Source organism: Megalobrama amblycephala, linkage group LG3, assembly GCF_018812025.1.
Source record: "Megalobrama amblycephala isolate DHTTF-2021 linkage group LG3, ASM1881202v1, whole genome shotgun sequence".
Taxonomy (NCBI): Eukaryota; Metazoa; Chordata; class Actinopteri; order Cypriniformes; family Xenocyprididae; genus Megalobrama; species Megalobrama amblycephala.
Genome location: NC_063046.1, coordinates 40,565,951 through 40,584,721, shown reverse-complemented (window position 1 = coordinate 40,584,721; position 18,771 = coordinate 40,565,951). Strand labels below are relative to the sequence as shown.

Sequence of the window (18,771 nt, the reverse complement as noted above, 5' to 3'; positions counted from 1 at the left end):
CCTGTGTTGGCCACCGTAGCTTGTCTATATTGCAATTCGCAAAGACAGATAAATCTGAGGGAAATAACATAATAACGGCAAAAGAAATAAAAAATGAAAGACTTAAAGCTGCTGTCCGCAGTTTTTCCTCTTTGTCGCCATCTCTGTTTGAAATCTGTACGTGCGTTGTGCCTCGGCACAGCTCGTCAGCGCGGATCAATCTAATGTTTGCTGTCAGTCACCGCACCGGTGTGGATACTGAACTTCAGAATCACAGATTCTACGTCTTGAAAGTATGACCAATATAAGAATTTTCGCTGGAAAATATCATCTGAACAAGTAAGTAACATTTCTGCCACTTTTGTTTTGACCAACTGAGGAAAAAAGCATTAGGCCTACAATAAATCACGCTGCCAATGATGATTAAATCTAACGATCGCTTAGCTCTGATCACACCAAACCGTGCAAATTATTATTACTGTTATATTGTTCTCAAATTGTTAATGTTAACAACATCAGCACTGCGTGACTGTGTATTTAGTGTGTATTAGCGTTACCTGTAGATTTCAATTTCTGTAGCCACTCAACAGTCCGAAGTCTTTTGCTTTTTGACTAAGGGTGAATCTCCAGTTGTCACTGATGATTGTCATTTGGACCTTTCTGGATTACAATCCGCCATCAAAATGATAAGTTTAATTATTTCAGCTGCTGTGAGAAAAGGCTATAAACGTGCCGCTACCGGCAGCTTCCTCACATGATTTAACTGAGCCTCTCGACGGGACTCCTTTCTGTTTACGGACGTGACGTAATGACGCACAGAGGAACTGCTGCATGCTTGAATTTCCCGCGGAAATCCGCCAGTTCGCTCTTATTATAAAACATTATTACAAGCTAACCGTCGTGAATCGAGACAAGATAATTAGATAGTTTTGAACACTGGGTGGTTATGTACTTGTTCAAAAGTTGATTTTGGTTAATTTTTAACCAAAAAAAGTTGCGGACTGCAGCTTTAAGCAATTGATAAATAAATGTAGAGATAAATGTAGAGTTCAGCAAGAATTAAAGGTGCAGTAAGCGTTTTCTGAGAAATGCTGTTTAAAGTAGATTGAGCGCCAAAACACTCTTGTAGCCAATCAGCAATAAGGGGCATATCCACTCATGACGGGGGAGGTGCCTGTGTTGCATAGCATGTTCATGAATTTGGGGGCGGGGCTATCAAGACTGGGGTATGATCCTTTTGGGTAGGGGCGTGTTTGTTTTGGTGATTTTAAATATCAGCAGTTTTACTCTGAAATCACTTACTGCACCTTTAACACAAGAGTAAACACATCAATGTTCATTGGTGCAACATTTTATGTTAAAACTTTGATCCAGTTTCCGAAAATATTAGTTATTATTACACTTCATAAACTAAGAGATTGTACTGGAGTGTCTTGCCTTTTAAATAAGCACTAAAACAGCTTGATACTCTCATTTATAGCTTAATATGTCTTATTTTTAGATCTACAGAACACCACCATTGATTACTTGTAAGCAATTTTCATTTTCATTGATTCATTTCTTGTCTTCTCTGTGTTTGTTCACTTTACCAAGGAAAAGTTTTGTCAGACCAGCTTTCAGATAACTCAGAGCATCTTTATTTGCTTCTTCAGACTCAGCGCTCCTTTTCATTTCCTCCAGCTCTTTGGCCCAGTTTTCTTTCCCAGCCTCCCTCACTCTGGGGATGAAGAAGTCCAGATGCTGAAGAGTGAAGGCAGAGTCTGGCTTTAATGCAATCTTAGAAAGAGACTTGATGGTCTTGTAAGCATTGAACAAAAGAATTTGCTTTTGGTCCTCAATCATCTGCAGATCTTTGTCAAGATCATCCATTACAACTGAAAACCTCTTAGTTTGAGCTTTTTCATATTCCTTTTTTAATTCATCAAAGTTCATCTCAACATTCGAGGTGCTGATGACATATTTCTTGTTTTCTTTGACGTGTTTGCTGTGGTGGCAGTTCCTTGTGCACACGGTACAGTAGCCGTTTTTCATGACTTCACATTTGCTGGGATCAGAAACCCACCAGCAGTCAAACTCATGGCAATTTTCCTCACAGACGGTGCAGATCGTAGCCTTCCTGTTCTTCCATGACTTGCTCTCAATGAGCACCTTTTCTTTGAGAGTCTTTTTGACTCTAATGCTAAAATTTGTACGCATTTCAATCTTTTCCTTGTTTTGCATTATTGCCTGCTGAATCAGAATTTCAGATTTCTTCGACTCTTTCTCTTGAACTCGCAGCTGTAAGTTGCAGATAATCGCTTCAAATTGAATGCGCTCTATCAGGACATCTGACGTTAACTCTAAACTTCTTCTGTTCTTTTCATTCAGAGACTGAAAGAATTGCTTTGTCTCTTCCATGCTGTTTTCCCAAGCATCTCTTTGAGCACGAAGGTAACGTTTCTCATTGTGGTGGGCTTCAGCCTGCCTATTGTTGAATAAGAAATAAACAGGTTGGCCACTGTGGTCTCGTCTGCAGGGGATTCTAGCTTTGTTAATGGCGCCGAGGACGTTTTTGGGTGGCAGACCATCAGAGTGTGTGATTAGAAACACAATGTTGTTCACAATGTCCTTTCCAAATAAAGACAGAACTGAACTGATAATGTAATGCTGTCTGTCTGAGAGACGATTCTTAGATGCTGGAATTACAAAACACACAGCGTCAATTTCACGAACTCCATCATTGCTCTGAAAAAGAAAGGATAAATTCTCAGCAACTTCCAGATCTCTTTCCAGTCCTCTAGTGTCTCCATAGCCTGGAGTATCAATGATGGTGAGAGATACAAGATTCTCTACAGGACAGACCTCATACATGGTGATTTCAGAGGTTTGTGATTGCGATTGATCTCCTGCTTCTTCTTCTGTGATTTCATACCATATTTCATCTTCAAACTTCACTCCCAGTAAGTAGTTGACCAAGGTGTTAATGAGAGTCGTCTTGCCAACGCCGGTTTCTCCCACCAGTAGAACAATTTTGTTTTGTTTTCTGGTGTCTTTTGTCCCATAAGTCCATTTTCTGACTTTTCCATTATCATCAAGCACTTTTCTCTCTGTGCCTAGACAAAATCGTTTTGGAGGACCTTGATGAATAAGAGTTGATCTGCTTGGCGGAAGATTTGGCTGTCTGTAAAATATGTCAAATGTTTCTCAGAATATTTATGTAGCTAGAATTTTAGACTAGCAGTATCTATTAATATACAGACATAATGTTACATACATCTTCAACATGAACATATTAATATAAAGAAACAAAATATTAGGAAAACAATTCAATTACAGATGATATTTATAAAAAAAAAAAAAAAAAAAAAAAAAAAAAAGATATTCATCTTTACCCCAAGGTCAGTGTGTGACAAGCAGGCCGGTGGCATGATTGCTAAAGAGCGTCATCTGCGCTTGGCACCGGTCTCGTATCTCTCATGAAGGAGCTCCGGAAACATAAAGGGAGGAGCGACGATAGTGAAGGACGAGAGAGGACCAGGCCTGGACTTTATGTTATGTTTTATTATGTATGTGTGGCCGGCAGTCGTCCGTGAGGAACTGCCGCCATTTTACTTTTGCTTTGTATTTGTTTATTTTATATATTAAAGTGTTTAAACATAAAAAATAAAGGAAAACAAAGAAAGAAAGTAAAATGCCAGCAGCAGTTCCTCCGTCTGCTGGCCACACAAACACAATAAAACATAACATAAAGTCCAGGCCTGGTCCTCTCTCATCCTCCACTGTCGTCACTCCTCCCTGCCAAGACTGCCAAGGGAATGCCTCACGCCATTCCCTCACGGCTCTCGCCCTGCCCTGCTTGTCACACAATGGTTTTCTCATGGCATGCTGTCATGCAACTAGGACTGGCCATTATGACAGTATATATCATGGCGATGGTATAAAATGTCTATCGCTATAATGTCTATAAATGTCTATATAGATTTTGATATAATAATAATAATAATAATAATAATAATAATAATAATTAATAATTCCTTACATTTATATAGCGCTTTTCTGGGCACTCAAAGCGCTTTACATATTGAAGGGGGAATCTCCTCAACCACCACCAACCACCACCACCATATATTGTGCACATCACGCTATGTAAATATATACGCGTAGCACAGCACTGATAGTGATGAAAATAAGACAATAGTGCGGAACCGATTGATGTTAAAAATAGTTATTAATAGTTAATGACAGAAATTTCATTTTTGAGTGAACTAACCCTTTAAGCACAATAAACTATGAAAAAGAACTCAATGTGGTGCTCAATGCTCGCGTTGACTAACACACTGCATAAGTGCGTGCACAGAAAGCCGTGTCTCTCAGCAAACGATCACAAATCCAATTCTCTTTCACGTCTTATTGCGCTTGAATGGTCGAACACACACACATACACGCACAATTATGTCAAAATGTCCATTGTGTGGAGTATTCATGTAAACACAGTCAGTTATGTCTCAAGTGAAAGTAAACAGTTGGGTATTATCCAGATGTGTATCAGTATAAACTGCCTAATAAACCTCCAACTCTCTGTGTCAGTGTTAATCAAACAAAAGCGAAAATAACTTACTGCTCTTGACTGAATAACTTTTGTAGCTTTAATAAGATTAAATTCATATTTAATTCATACAGTGAAGACTATGCAGTATTAACTAGATGTTAAAAAAAAACATTATTGTACATGAAAAACTTCATTAGTTTAATTCATATTTTTGTTATATTGTATTTGTCCTATTATTTGGAATTTGCTTTTTGTTCTTATTTTTAATAACAAAAATAAAATAACAAAAATAACAATATTGTGATATACACCGATCAGGCATAACATTATGACCAATGACAGGTGAAGTAAATAAAGCTAATTATCTCTTCATCATGGGACCTGTTAGTGGGTGGGATATAGGCAACAAGTGAACATTTTGTCCTCAAAGTTGATGTGTTAGAAGCAGGAAAAATGAGCAAGCGTAAGGAACTGAGCAAGTTTGACAAGGACCAAATTGTGATGGCTAGACGACTGGGTCAGAGCATCTCCATAACTGCAGCTCTTGTGGGGTGTTTCCGGTCTGCAGTGGTGAGTATCTATCAAAAGTGGTCCAACGAAGGAACAGTGGTGAACCGGCGACAGGGTCAGGGGCGGCCAAGGCTCACTGATGCACATGGGTAGCGAAAGCTGGCCCGTGTGGTCCGATCCAACAGACGAGCTACTGTAGCTCAGATTTCTCAAGAAACTTGAAACATTTTAACTTAAGTTAATGCTGGTTCTGATAGAAAGGTGTCAGAATACACAGTGCATCACAGTTTGTTGCATATGGGGCTGCATATGCTGACCCCAATCCACCACCGAAAGCACCAACGGTGGACATGTGAGCATCAGAACTGGACCACAGAGCAATGGAAGAAGGTGGCCTGGTCTGATGAATCTCTTAGCTCTCTTAGCTGGGGAACACATCGCACTAGGTTGCACTATGGGAAAAAGGCAAGCCAGCAGAGGCAGTGTGATGCTAAGGGCAATGTTCTGCTGGGAAACCTTGGGTCCTGCCATCCACGTGGATGTTACTTTGACATGTACCACCTATCTAAGCATTGTTGCGGATCATGTACACCCTTTCATGGAAACGGTATTCCCTGGTGGCTGTGGCCTCTTTCAGCAGGACAATGTGCCCTACCACAAAGCAAAAATGGTTCAGGAATGGTTTGAGGAGCAAAACGAGTTTGAGGTGTTGACTTGGCCTCCAAATTCCCCAGATCTCAGTCCAATCGAGCATCTGTGGAATGTGCTGAACAAACAAGTCTGATCCATGGAGGCCCCACCTCGCAACTTACAGGACTTGCTAACATCTTGGTGCCAGATACCATCCATGCCTCGACTTATTAGGGCTGTTTTGGCAGCAAAAGGGGGACCAACACAATATTAGGAAGGTGGTCATAATGTTATGCCTATTTTGTTACTGTGAAATAAAATTTCTCATATTTCTCAGTTATAATGTTGTAATTCATTCTAATGTAATCTTACCACACTACTTTATCTTTGTGTCTTGATTTAAAGTGGCAGAATGCTAGATCTAACAAACAGTATCGGTCAGAGTATAACCGTAATTTTTACCCTGCCGTTGCAAACATTAATAACAGTTTTAACATTTTAGTGCTGACAAGTGATCAGGGTATAGGCAGGATAATCCAAGGGTAATGTGCATTATTAATTGATTTTAATGCACATTGTGGAGGTGCAAATCAGATGGTTTTGCCTCCATGTTGTGCATTAAAATAGATGTGTTCACACCAAGCTGTGGATTACCTCTTACAGTACATCATCCTATTTAAAGCACAGAAATTTAAACTCACCCGAAACTCATGGTAATCGCTGCACTGAATGTGTCGACCTTCTCTGTCACTCTTCAGTCTGCTTAAAACAAAACAATTTACTTTACTGCAAAAACACTGTTTTTTTTTTATAAAAAAACTACTATACTATACTATGTTTAATTATACATTAAACACTGAGAGATGCAATTTTGCTATTAAATGTAAATATAAATGAATATTCTTACACACCAGCCTTTGTGTCGAGTGTTTGGTTGAATAAAAAGCTTTGATGTAAATACTAATCTAACAAGCCTAACTGGCTGAAGTCCCTCCCAAACCAAATGCGTCTTCAATGTTATTTGGCATCTGTACAGTCTCAATAAAATGACAGGAACAACACTTTCATGTGTGTATGCTGTCATAAATATACTTCATATAGCATTTATTCAAAAGTGTTAAATAAACTAAATGTATTACACTGTCATGAAGAAAAATTGAACTAAACAGTTTTTCTGTTTTCCATAAACAACTGGCAGGTTTGGTTATGGATTAGTTTTTCTACAATTAAAGTATTAAATTTGTTTTTAGTGATATTTTGGGGGAAAATAAATCAGACCTGACACAAATCTGATTCTCAGTAATACCAAAAGAAAATTTGAGGATATACCACAAATGTTGGACCCAGCCTCAATTTCTAGAAAAACTACATCTAGCAGTGCTGAACCTCTCTTTCCATCACAATGTTGGTTTTGACATCCAAAAATGAATTTATATGAATTTAGCAGTTTAATCAAACTTAATTAAACCACTCCATTCATAAGGATATATTGTATGATTTTATTAACTTATGACATTTATAGTTGTACACACTTATGTCCATTGCCCTGTTGGTATTGCTGGAGGTGCGGTAAGGGGAAGTACAAAGCCACATACTGTGCATACATGCATAACCACAAATTTCGCATGTAAATTGCACTTTTAATTTAAGTTCTTCAATGGAAAATTACTTCTTCACAGCCTGTGACAATGAAAATATTGAAATGGAAACATTACCTTACATGCATTAAGAAAAATAATTAATGTTGATTTCTTGCAGTCTTTGAAGGACAGTAAAAGATAACTTCATGCTTTCACTTCCACATTTGACTTTTGCCTTCCTGGAATAAGACCAAACTGGTGAAACCTGTGTGAGCAAGACAAATGTTTTCACGCAGGAAACTCAACCAGACTAAGGTCAAAAATAAACACAGAATAACTCCTGCTTTGTGAAACAAACTTAAATTTTAAAAAATGAAAACTTTACTATAACAAATACAGAGTTCAGGCATGAAACTCTAACCGAATGTTGATTGGTTCTTTCTATGCCGTGGCACCAGCCAACCATATATATCGTACCCTAGCCTGCGATCGAAAAGCTGCGCAATGTGAAAGCTCTGTTATCCCTCCTCCTCCCCTGCACCACCTGTAGAGATCTGCAACGGGGGATCTACCATTCTTGCAGCAGCCTTTTCTTTGTTTGTTATATTTGACTAAGCTGAACAAATTATTGTATTTGCTCGGCAGCAGCGTAGCAGATCTCGTACACCAAAATCAAGCCATGTATACTTCATGCCCTATGCCAATAAATGCTGGTTGAATTTAATCCACTCCGAGAGTTGTCATGACTAAACTTAAAGTTAGTAATATTAATACAAATAAGTTAACACTAATATTTTGGAAATGCCAATTTTGGAGGAAATCAGGGAGTGTTATGACTTTGTATTGCTTTATAGGAGACCTATTATGCAAAATTCACTATTATTATGTTTTTAAACATAATAATGTGTCCGCAGTGTGGTACATAACCAGCCTATTGTGGTAAAAATCCACCCACTCCCTTTTTTATTTTCCCCATAAACCAGTGTGTCACGAATTCGGCCTCTGTGGCTCCCTCCGATCACCACCTGAGGGCTCCATCACCGGAGTACTAACTCTTTTGGACTTCATTTCTCATCACCCACCGCCTGGCGCTGATTACGACGCCCTCTCACATACACACACTGCGAAGTCTTGTTTTGCCACGGCTGATATTTCTGAGCGTTTTCCCATGTGTATTGTTTTTTTGTGTATTACCTTGGATTGTTTATACGGTTACGACGTCTTGCTGCTTGCCCATCTGACCTTCTTTGTGTTTGTCTGGATATTGATATTATAAAAAAATATCCCTCCCGGGTGATGCTACTCCACAAAGCATATAAAAATACCAAAAATAAAAATCTTTTTTTTTAAAAACATCACCAAGTAAAACGCTGCATTTATATAGAATTGTCTCTTTATGACCACAACGCACGGCGCGCACTGCATAATTACTTTATTATAGCTTTAAAAAAGCGCAAAACAAACTATGAGCATGCACCATCTTTGTTCTGAATGTAGGGTATGAAACCCTGCGTACGGCCCAGCTTATATTCTATCTAATACAATATGAGGTAAATGTGCATTTCTCCAAATGTGCGCACTTTTGGACTTAAGTTTGTATGTGTATGTACTGTGATCAAAAATAAATGGGACCAAACGCGACTGAATGTAAAGGTTTGTGTCTTGTTATTCTATTAATAACTACCGATTGATTTTGCATTTCTATCATAAATTAAGAATTATTAGTGTCATTGTAGATAGTGGTGTAAATATCTAAGCTATCTAATACTTCAAATCTCAAGGTTAAATCAGATTTTTTTACCAATTTATATACCAAAAATAGTATATAGCTCCACTGTGGTTTAACAAATTTTTTTGGGGCTCACTTCCCTACCCTCGTAATCCACTAAGATTCCCTCGGCGATGGATGGTACAGCCGGCTCGCACACCTGGTCAGTCCCGCGTTGCTCAGGCTCCGTGGCGATGTCCCGCTCGGTCGCTCTCACAGGCGCTGGCTCGAACGTCGCGGCGAAGTCCTCTTCGCGGCCTGCGGTGGGCTCATCCTGCCGATCCTCGCAGTCAGGGTGTTGATGGCTGTGCACTGGAGAAGGAGTGGGACTGGCGCCAGTGACGCCAGCACCCACTCCACATAATCCCGGAAGCTCCCTCGAGGTCCTTCCCCAGACAGCAGCGCTTTGGTGGCGGTGTTGAGGCCGGCATACAGGAAGTTGCAAAGGCTGCTGTCCAGGAAATGTGTTGATGGAGCGAGAAACAAAAAATTGTCCAAATTTGCCTCAAGGGAGCGGTCCTTCTGCTCAAGGCATAATAATAGAAATGCGGGTGTGTACATGGTGACGGGAACAGAGAGTGAAACACGAAAAACACTGGGACGGAAAACAACAGACACACGCCGCAAACTGTATAACTGTCTTGGTCCGGTATTCTGTTACGGTAGCTGGTATACTAAGCACACGACGAGGAGATAGAATCAGAATAAGTCTTTACTTGGAAGGAAACAGGAATCCACAGGAACATACTCCAACTTAGTACAAACAATACCGGACAACACAAGGGTCCGTGTACGTTTTGATAGTTTGTTTTCCAATTTGAAATGAAATACGCAGAAACGAGAAAACGGTCGTTTCCCGTTTTTTCGTTTGTTAAAAAAAAACGGAAAAACGAGATTTTGACTCGATTTTCGTTTTTTCGGGTCACGGATAGAAAACGGAAACACGACTTCAAAACTCGTTTTCCACATGTGGGCGGTCATTACACGCCCCTTTCAGCCGATTGGTCAATCAAATCTGAGCCAGTGACGTCATCTTCAGTTCGTTCAACAAAATAACAGTCCTCTGCCGCTATATCAGTAGATGTCATAAATCGGCTTTCTTCTGTGCAATAACGCGTATTTCACAGAAATATTTATTTCAGAAATGTTAATCAGCACACAGACTGTTGTAATGCTGTTTGTAGTTTAATATGCATAGTGAAACTGCACTACCCACACAGATGTAAAAAAAAAAAAAAAAAAAAACTACAGTTTTTATTTTATTCTATTTTGAATAAATAGAATAAATCACAATAAATAAGTAGTGTAAGCAATTTTGAAAAACGAACAATAGCTCATCTCTCTTTATTTATTTATTTTATATAGCCTAACATTGCCTGCTGAATATAGGCTAATGTTAATAACCCTTTGGTTAAAAGATTGAGGGAATATGTAAAGATCAAACATTAAAGATCAAAATTACAGCTACATAGCTATTTTAGTTATGACAAAAATAATATATAAATGTTAAGCCAAAACGAATTAATTTAAAGCTGAATTGAAACAGAATCCGGCGTTATAACTACCTCTCTAATTTGACACAAATCCAAATGTTTCAATATTCACGATTCACTATTTATTATTTAAACGCTTTTATTGTAGCCTACACAGACTACTTAAAATGAGCAGTATAACTTTTTATATATTTGGTTGAATGTAGCCTATGTTATATTGACAGTTAACAGGCTGTGATGTCAAGTTACTAAAACAGATGTTGCGCGTGAGGCGCCGACGCGTTCACTTGAATTTTCTTATCCTAAAAGCGGAAACAACTTAAAATACTCAGACATTTATGGTCAAATATATGTAACACCATTCGAATCTGTGAAGGGTTAAATAGGCCTATTATTTTTGTACACTCACAATAAAAACAAAACATTGCTCGTAAAATAAACAAAGAAATGTTCTGCCGTCTCGGTTTCCTTTCTATGAACTTCTCAAAAATGAACCGACACTCATATTGTCGCATTTTTTCCCCCTTTCATTTTGGTAATATGTTAATTACTTAAGTGAAATAAATTTCGCGCATAGACATAGGCTATTTATTCCTTTTATATAATTGAATCCTTTGTTCTCCGTTCACAGAAGCGCAGCAGGTGCGTGATGATGATGAATCCTCATGTTCTGTTGTTTATTCTGCTATTTGTTCATGTAGGCTAAAACTAAACCCCTGGGATTTTTTAATGATTCACAGACATTTATCAAATTTCGTTTAATTCTAATTTAATATAATCTTGTCGGTTAATGAAACGATGATCGCATCAGTTGAAAGTCAGGGGGGAAAAACAGAAATTATATTGACAAAGCAACAATAATTTTCGTTTAGTTTAAGTTTTTCAAAACATCCACAGAACTGCATACAGTAAATTTTCCCGCTGTTTAAGCCACGAATATTTACAAAATAAAATAATTGCAAAGATGATAAAAGATAATAAAATAATTACAAAGATAATAAAAGTTCTATGTTTAATATACGAGAGTTTTTGTTTTGCTGTTGTCCACTAAAGCAATTGACGCAGAATCGCCAATAGCCGTTAAATCGAAATTGAAAGTAAAATGTTCAGGGCCATTTATAGCTAATTCATTCAAAAGCGAAGGAAAGACAGAAAAAGTGAGGATAGCAAGTAAACTGTGACATATAATAATGTTCACTGTGTTCATAAAAGTGTTTAATTTTAGAGATAAAATCTGTATGGCCATTTATAAGCTAAGGAAAACTAAAAAGCCCCCCGATGGTGATAACGTTATTAGGTGTTGCCACCTAGTGCCTATTTTCTAATATGACTGCATAGTCTACTGCAAGGAATGCGTCTGCTAAATGATTGAATTTAAATGTATAAAATGTAAACAAAACATTAAAATAAGAAAAAAAAAAAAAAATGAGTGCAGTAGCCACTGATCTATAATAGAGAATAGTCTATCATTATGTATGGCCTATTGATCGGTGGTAGTAGCCCAAAGGATGTCATGCGCTTGGTAACAACAGATATAGAGGCATTTACATTTTACATTTTAAAAACACAATGACAGCTTAAAAACAGAATTAATTAAATTTACTGTAGGTTTTTTAAACTTTTTTTTTTTATCTGTGCAAACATATTTCTGTGAAATACGCGTTAGGTTGCACAGAAGAAAGCCGATTGATGACATCTACTGAGGACTATTATTTTGTTGAACGAACTGAAGATGACGTCATTGGCTCAGATTTGATAGACCAATCGGCTGAAAGGGGCGTGTAATGACCGCCCACATGTGGAAAACGAGTTTTGAAGTCGTGTTTCCGTTTTCTATCCGTGACCCGAAAAAAAAGAAAATCGAGTCAAAATCTCGTTTTTCCGTTTTTTTTAACAAACGAAAAAACGGGAAACGACCGTTTTCTCGTTTCTGCGTATTTCATTTCAAATTGGAAAACAAACTATCAAAACGTACACGGACCCACAAGACTAGAAACACAGGGTTAATATACAAGGGCTAACAAGCAGGGTGATAAGGAACAGCTGGGTGTGATGATTAGTTGCTATGGTGACAAACTGGTGGCGGGAAATAGAACAACAACAAGTCCAAAAAGGAGTCCAAAAGGGAGTGCACATGTGACAGTATTCAAGTAATATGGAAGGCCGTTTCAGCATAAAAACGTTCCAGCGTTACTCGTCGTAATTATATTTAGGGGCCAAGCCCCGAAGGGGCTGTAGCCCCTATTGTAATTGTACGTTTTCCCTTTTATTATTATTATTCTTCCTCCCGAATGGGAGTCTATGGCAGCCCTATCAACGGAACATGAGAAAATGATGAAATTTGGCACACTTGTAGTGATGGTCATGTCTAGAAATCTGACCAATTTTGGAGTCTCTAGGACCAACTCTATAGCGCCACCACCAGTTCAAAAATTCAACATTCTAAAGTTTATAACTTTTGAACCATTTGCTCTAGAAAAATACAATTTAGTACATCTGATTCGTCTCTTCATGCTGATTCTATTCAAATTCTTACATTAAGTCTCCGCCCATTACAGTAGCGGCCATTTTGAAAAGTACAGTATTCCGTTTTTTCGCTACTCCTCCTTCAAAATTTGTCCAATTTTGTCCAAACTTTGATCAGGTGATCTTTGGTCTGAGCCGCACAGAAATGACTGAACAGATTTTTTTTATTCATCTTTGTTCAAAAGTTATGATGTCACGAAGTTAACGAGGTTGACCCAAAATTGCTATAGAGGCTGTATCTCGGCCAAACTTTGAGCAATCAAAACTAAAATTGGTACACTTGATCAAGACCATGATCTGAGGTTCCATGCCAAATTTGGGAACAGCGCCACCTACAGGTCATGAGATCTGAAAAATGGCTATTTTGGCCAATAACTTTTGAACACTTTATTAGAAAATCAAGATCTTGGTGTCTATGGATTCCCTGTGCCAATTCGTCAACATCGGATGAACCACGTGTCCGCCATTTTGAATTTTGTCATAAATTGCAATAACTTTTAAACAATTTGACATATCTTCACACAAATTGGTATGTATGACCTTTAGAAGGTCCTGAAGGTACCTGAGAAGTTTCAACACAGCGCCACCTACTGTTCCACAGATGTAATGATTATTGCAAAACCACTTATAACTTTTGAAAACACTTTCCAAAATGTGTATGCTTTATGTCATTTTATTCCCTGGCTTATGCCGATTCCGACGATGTGTCATTTGTCATTTTCCTTAAATGTACCTGTCCGCCATATTGAAATAAATGGAAAACAGTTTTTTCGCTACTCCTCCTACAATTTTTGTCCAATTTTGTCCAAAATCAGCTCAGGTGATCTTTGGACCGAGCCGCACAGAAATGACTGAATGGATTTTTGATATTCACTACCATTCCCAAGATATTCATCTCTGAATGTGACCTTGCTTGTGTTTGTTGTCTTATGCTAGTTAGCTTAGCATGCTAATTGCTTAGCATGCTAACCAGTTGTCATTCTCTTTAATGTGGCTCTTCAGTTATCAAGTTAACCATGAGCTTCATTAGCATTAAGTTAGCTTAGCATGCTAATATGGTTAGCATGCTAAGTAATGCTTTTTTTGTGAATTCTTTGTTAGACTAAAAGGTTTCTTCCACAGTCAGTTGAATGTGCATCCTCAAGTAGCTCAATGTGTAAAGCCAGTTATCTGAAGAGCCCTGTATCCGAAGTTAGTGGGTTCGAATCCCAGGTGGAGCGGTTTTATAAAATAGTGTGTTTTGATTCCTTTACTGCCTCTTGGATTAGAAATAAATGCTTTTTGTTTCATGCTGTGTTCATTTTCATCTAAGCTTATGTACATTCTGAGTTCATTCTTGCCCGTAATTCTGAACCAGCTGTTTCATGTTTGTTCATTTTCTGCTGTTTTTCCTCTTCCTGCTCTGTATTGCACTACAGCATGATGAGCTGCAGAATGATCTAAAGTGCAGCTTTATAAGAATTCTTCATTTTGAGTTCATTTTCACATGAACTAATAAACTTCGGCAGGTGTGGAAACATTCACTTGCACAGTGGTGCAATGAGATGAGAAATGGACCTTGGACCCGGAGGTCGTGGATTCGAATCTCGTGTGGGGTTCCTTTATACAATTGTGTGTAATGAGTCATTTTGATACCTTTTTTATCCAAATAAGGATTGTGCTAATCTTTATTCCTCTTCAATGAGATACAAGTATTTTAGTTCATTCCGTGTTCGTTCTCTGAACTTCTAATGATTTTCATTTCATTTCCACCTGTCCTTCTGAACCAGATGTTTTGCATGTACATTCAATTTCTGCTGTTTTTGCTCTTCCTGCTCCGTATTGCGCTACTGCCCCTACTGGGGCTTGGCCCCGAATTGCTGCTTGCAGCTATATTTTTACTAGTAACAATTAAATTAAAGAGCTCTATAATTTAATTTGTACTAGTAAAAATTACAATTACAGAGCTCTATAATTAAATTTTTACTAGTAACAATTATAATTGTAGAGCTCTCTAATTCGGTTTTTACTAGTCACAATAACAATTATAGAGCTCTACAATTAAATTTTTACTAGTAACAATTACAATTACAGAGCTCTATAATTCAATTTTTACTAGTAACAATTATGATTATAGAGCTCTCTAATTCAATTGTTACTAGTAACAATTCCAATTAGAGAGCTATACAATTCATTTATTACTAGTCATATGTCTCCATTGACTTCCATTCATTTTTAATTATAGAGCTCTGTAATTCAATTGTTACTAGTAACAATTGGGATTATAGAGCTCTCTAATTGAATTCTTACTAGTAACAATTACAATTATAGAGCTCTCTAATTCAATTTTTACTAGTAACAATTACAATTATAGAGCTCTCTAATTGAATTCTTACTAGTAACAATTACAATTATAGAGCTCTCTAATTTAATTCTTACTAGTAACAATTACAATTATAGAGCTCTCTAACTGAATTCTTACTAGTAACAATTGAATTACAGAGCTCTTCAATTGATTTATTACTAGTAAAAATACACATTAAAGATATGTGTAATTGCAGAGCTCTATAATTCAATTACAGAGCTCTCTAATTCAATTGTTACTAGTAACAATTGAATTAGAGAGCTCTCTAATCGTAATTGTTACTAGTAACTGTCACGATCACAGTCTGTTCCTGTTCACTCCGGACTCCATTTCCCATAATCCTCCCTGTCAGTCACATGCACTCACTCCACCAATCACCTGTTGCCACATACAGCCATGCACTCTCCACACTAATCACCACACCCAGCTGATACTCATTACCAGGACTATAAAGGACTCACACACACACCACTTCACCGCGAAGTCTTGATTCACCCTGTGACAATTCCGAGCGTTATTTCCCTGTCTGCCTGTCTGTTATCGTTCCTGCCTGTTTCTTGTTTTTGACCCGTTGCTGCCTGTCCTGATCTTTGCCTGTCCCTTGACTACGACTCTGCCTGTTCCTCACTGTTCCTGTTTGTTCCTGTTTTGACCCTGCCTGTACGACCACTCTCACTTCTAATAAATGCTGCACTTGGATCTCCCGCCTGAGTCTCCATTCGTAACAGAAGACTTTGCCCACTACGATCCAGCAGCTTCTACAAGCGTTTCCAGCCTCAGAATGGACCCAGCTATATGTCTCATCCACCTTCGTCAAGGTAATAGTTCCCTGGAGGACCACATTCAGAAGTTTCTGGATATTGCCCATTATGCAGACTGGCCTGACTGTGCTCTTATAGACTTTTTTTGCGATGGCATAAACCAACCCCGTCAGAATAAACTGAGACAAGAGGGACCACGTTCCTCACTTACTTGTTTTATGGACTATGCATTGTTGACTGTTGGCTCTCCGTTTACTGTGGGTGTCGCGGAGGATTCCGACACCACAGAGAATCACGTAATGGCTGCCGCTCAGGAAAGCACTCACAAAATGGCGGCCACCATCACAACAACACCAGTCTACGCCTTCGCTGATCGCCCAGAGCAACGTCACGCCTTCGCTGATCGCCCAGAGCAACGTCACGTCTCCGCTGATCGCCCAGAGTCACGGGCAAGATGGCCGCCCCTGCGGTGCTGAAGGTTGTAGGGGGCGTTCCAGCCACTGAGTCCGCTCCAGAGACCGCTCCAGCTGGTGAACCATCGCCTCACTCTCAGAGGAGGAGAAGGAGGAGGAAGAAGAAGACGTCCTCCTCTCCTCAAGACGCAGACGTCCTTCAGGAGGGCGCTGTGGACCTGGAGACCACTCCAAAGGCCTCTCTTACTCCGCCCAAACTACTGACTCTGCCTGCGCCGCCCAGGCTCCTCGCCCTACCAGCGCCACCTGAGCTCCTCGCCCTGCCGGCGCCACCTGAGCTCCTCGCCCTGCCGGCGCCACCCGAGCTTCCAGCTCGGCCGGCGCCACCCAAGCTTCCAGCTCTGCCGGCGCCACCCAAGCTTCCAGCCCTGCCGGCGCCACCCAAGCTTCCAGCTCTGCCGGCGCCACCCAAGCTTCCAGCCCTGCCGGCGCCACCCAAGCTTCCAGCCCTGCCGGCTTCACCCATACGCCTGGCCCTGCCGGCGCCACCCGAACTCCTTACCCACGAACCTGCGACGGGTCCCGTTGAGTTCCCCAAGAACTTTTTGGGGGGGGCGGTATACCTAGGGGTGGGGAGCTTGTGGGTGGGGACCCTGCTCAACCATGGCCATTAAGGGCCCCTGAACTACTATGGCCATTCATGGACTGTAGGCCACTAGGGCCATGTATAGACTCTGACCCGCTGGGGTCACCCATGGACTCTAACCTGCCGTGGCCGTCCGAGCCGCCTGACCTGCCGTGGCCGTCCGAGCCGCCTGACCTGCCGTGGCCGTCCGAGCCGCCTGACCTGCCGTGGCCGTCCGAGCCGCCTGACCTGCCGTGGCCGTCCGAGCCGCCTGACCTGCCGTGGCCGTCCGAGCCGCCTGACCTGCCGTGGCCGTCCGAGCCGCCTGACCTGCCGTGGCCGTCCGAGCCGCCTGACCTGCCGTGGCCGTCCGAGCCGCCTGACCTGCCGTGGTTGCCCGAACCACCCGACCTGCCGTGGCTGCCCGAACCACCCGACCTGCCGTGGCTGCCCAGGCCACCTGACCTGCCGTGGCCGCCCGAGCCACCTGACCCACCGTGGCTGCCTGTGTTCCTGGGGCTGCATTGGAGATCCCGTTCCCGGCTGCTGTTAGATCTCCAATGCACCCACCCCCCCTCCCTAGCTGTTCCTTTACGTCGCGAGGACGCGCCTTCCGGGAGGGGGGCGTTATGTCACGATCACAGTCTGTTCCTGTTCACTCCGGACTCCATTTCCCATAATCCTCCCTGTCAGTCACATGCACTCACTCCACCAATCACCTGTTGCCACATACAGCCATGCACTCTCCACACTAATCACCACACCCAGCTGATACTCATTACCAGGACTATAAAGGACTCACACACACACCACTTCACCGCGAAGTCTTGATTCACCCTGTGACAATTCCGAGCGTTATTTCCCTGTCTGCCTGTCTGTTATCGTTCCTGCCTGTTTCTTGTTTTTGACCCGTTGCTGCCTGTCCTGATCTTTGCCTGTCCCTTGACTACGACTCTGCCTGTTCCTCACTGTTCCTGTTTGTTCCTGTTTTGACCCTGCCTGTACGACCACTCTCACTTCTAATAAATGCTGCACTTGGATCTCCCGCCTGAGTCTCCATTCGTAACAGTAACAATTGAATTACAGAGCTCTCTAATCATAATTGTTACTAGTAACAATTGAATTAGAGAGCTCTGTAATTCAATTAGAGAGCTCTATAATCAAATTGTTACTAGTAAGAATTCAATTGTAGAGCTCTCTAATTGCAATTCTTACTAGTAATAATTAAATTATAGAGCTCTCTATTTCAATTGTTACTAGTAACAATTGAATTAGAGAGCTCTATAATTGAATTACAGAGCTCTCTAATTGAATTGTTACTAGTAAGAATTAAGTTACAGAGCTCTATAATTCAGTTCTTACTAGTAACAATTAGAATTAGAGAGCTCAGTAATTGCAATCTTACTAGTACAAATTGAATTACAGAGCTCCACAATAGCAATTCTTACTAGTAACAATTGCATTACAGAGCTCTGTATTCGGCGACATATCATTATGCTAATCGTGCCTTATGCATATTCAACTGGGGTCAGTGGCGTAACTTTGTTTTACAAAGTGGGTGGGACAAGAATGTGTATGGGTGGGGGGGGGGTAATGTTGTATTATTATTACAAT

General features: G+C 40.4%; 1 protein-coding gene across 5 annotated transcripts; it reads right to left on the bottom strand.

The window, feature by feature from the left end:
• Positions 1-591: 591 nt before the first annotated feature.
• On the bottom strand, positions 592-9,822 carry LOC125265289. 5 transcript variants are annotated; one of them, XM_048185412.1, is made up of 5 exons: positions 9,101-9,822; positions 7,363-7,492; positions 6,349-6,406; positions 2,821-3,139; positions 592-2,703 (listed from the first exon to the last, which is right to left on the bottom strand). In XM_048185412.1, exons 3-5 carry the CDS (start codon positions 6,357-6,359, stop codon positions 1,534-1,536), a joined length of 1,500 nt encoding a protein of 499 aa, XP_048041369.1. In that variant the 5' UTR covers positions 6,360-6,406; positions 7,363-7,492; positions 9,101-9,822; the 3' UTR covers positions 592-1,533. The 5 variants fall into 5 exon arrangements, with proteins under 5 accessions (XP_048041369.1, XP_048041365.1, XP_048041366.1 ...); XM_048185408.1 differs by having other exon boundaries at positions 592-3,139; positions 9,101-9,821; XM_048185409.1 differs by having other exon boundaries at positions 592-3,139; positions 6,349-7,492; positions 9,101-9,821.
• Positions 9,823-18,771: the final 8,949 nt, after the last annotated feature.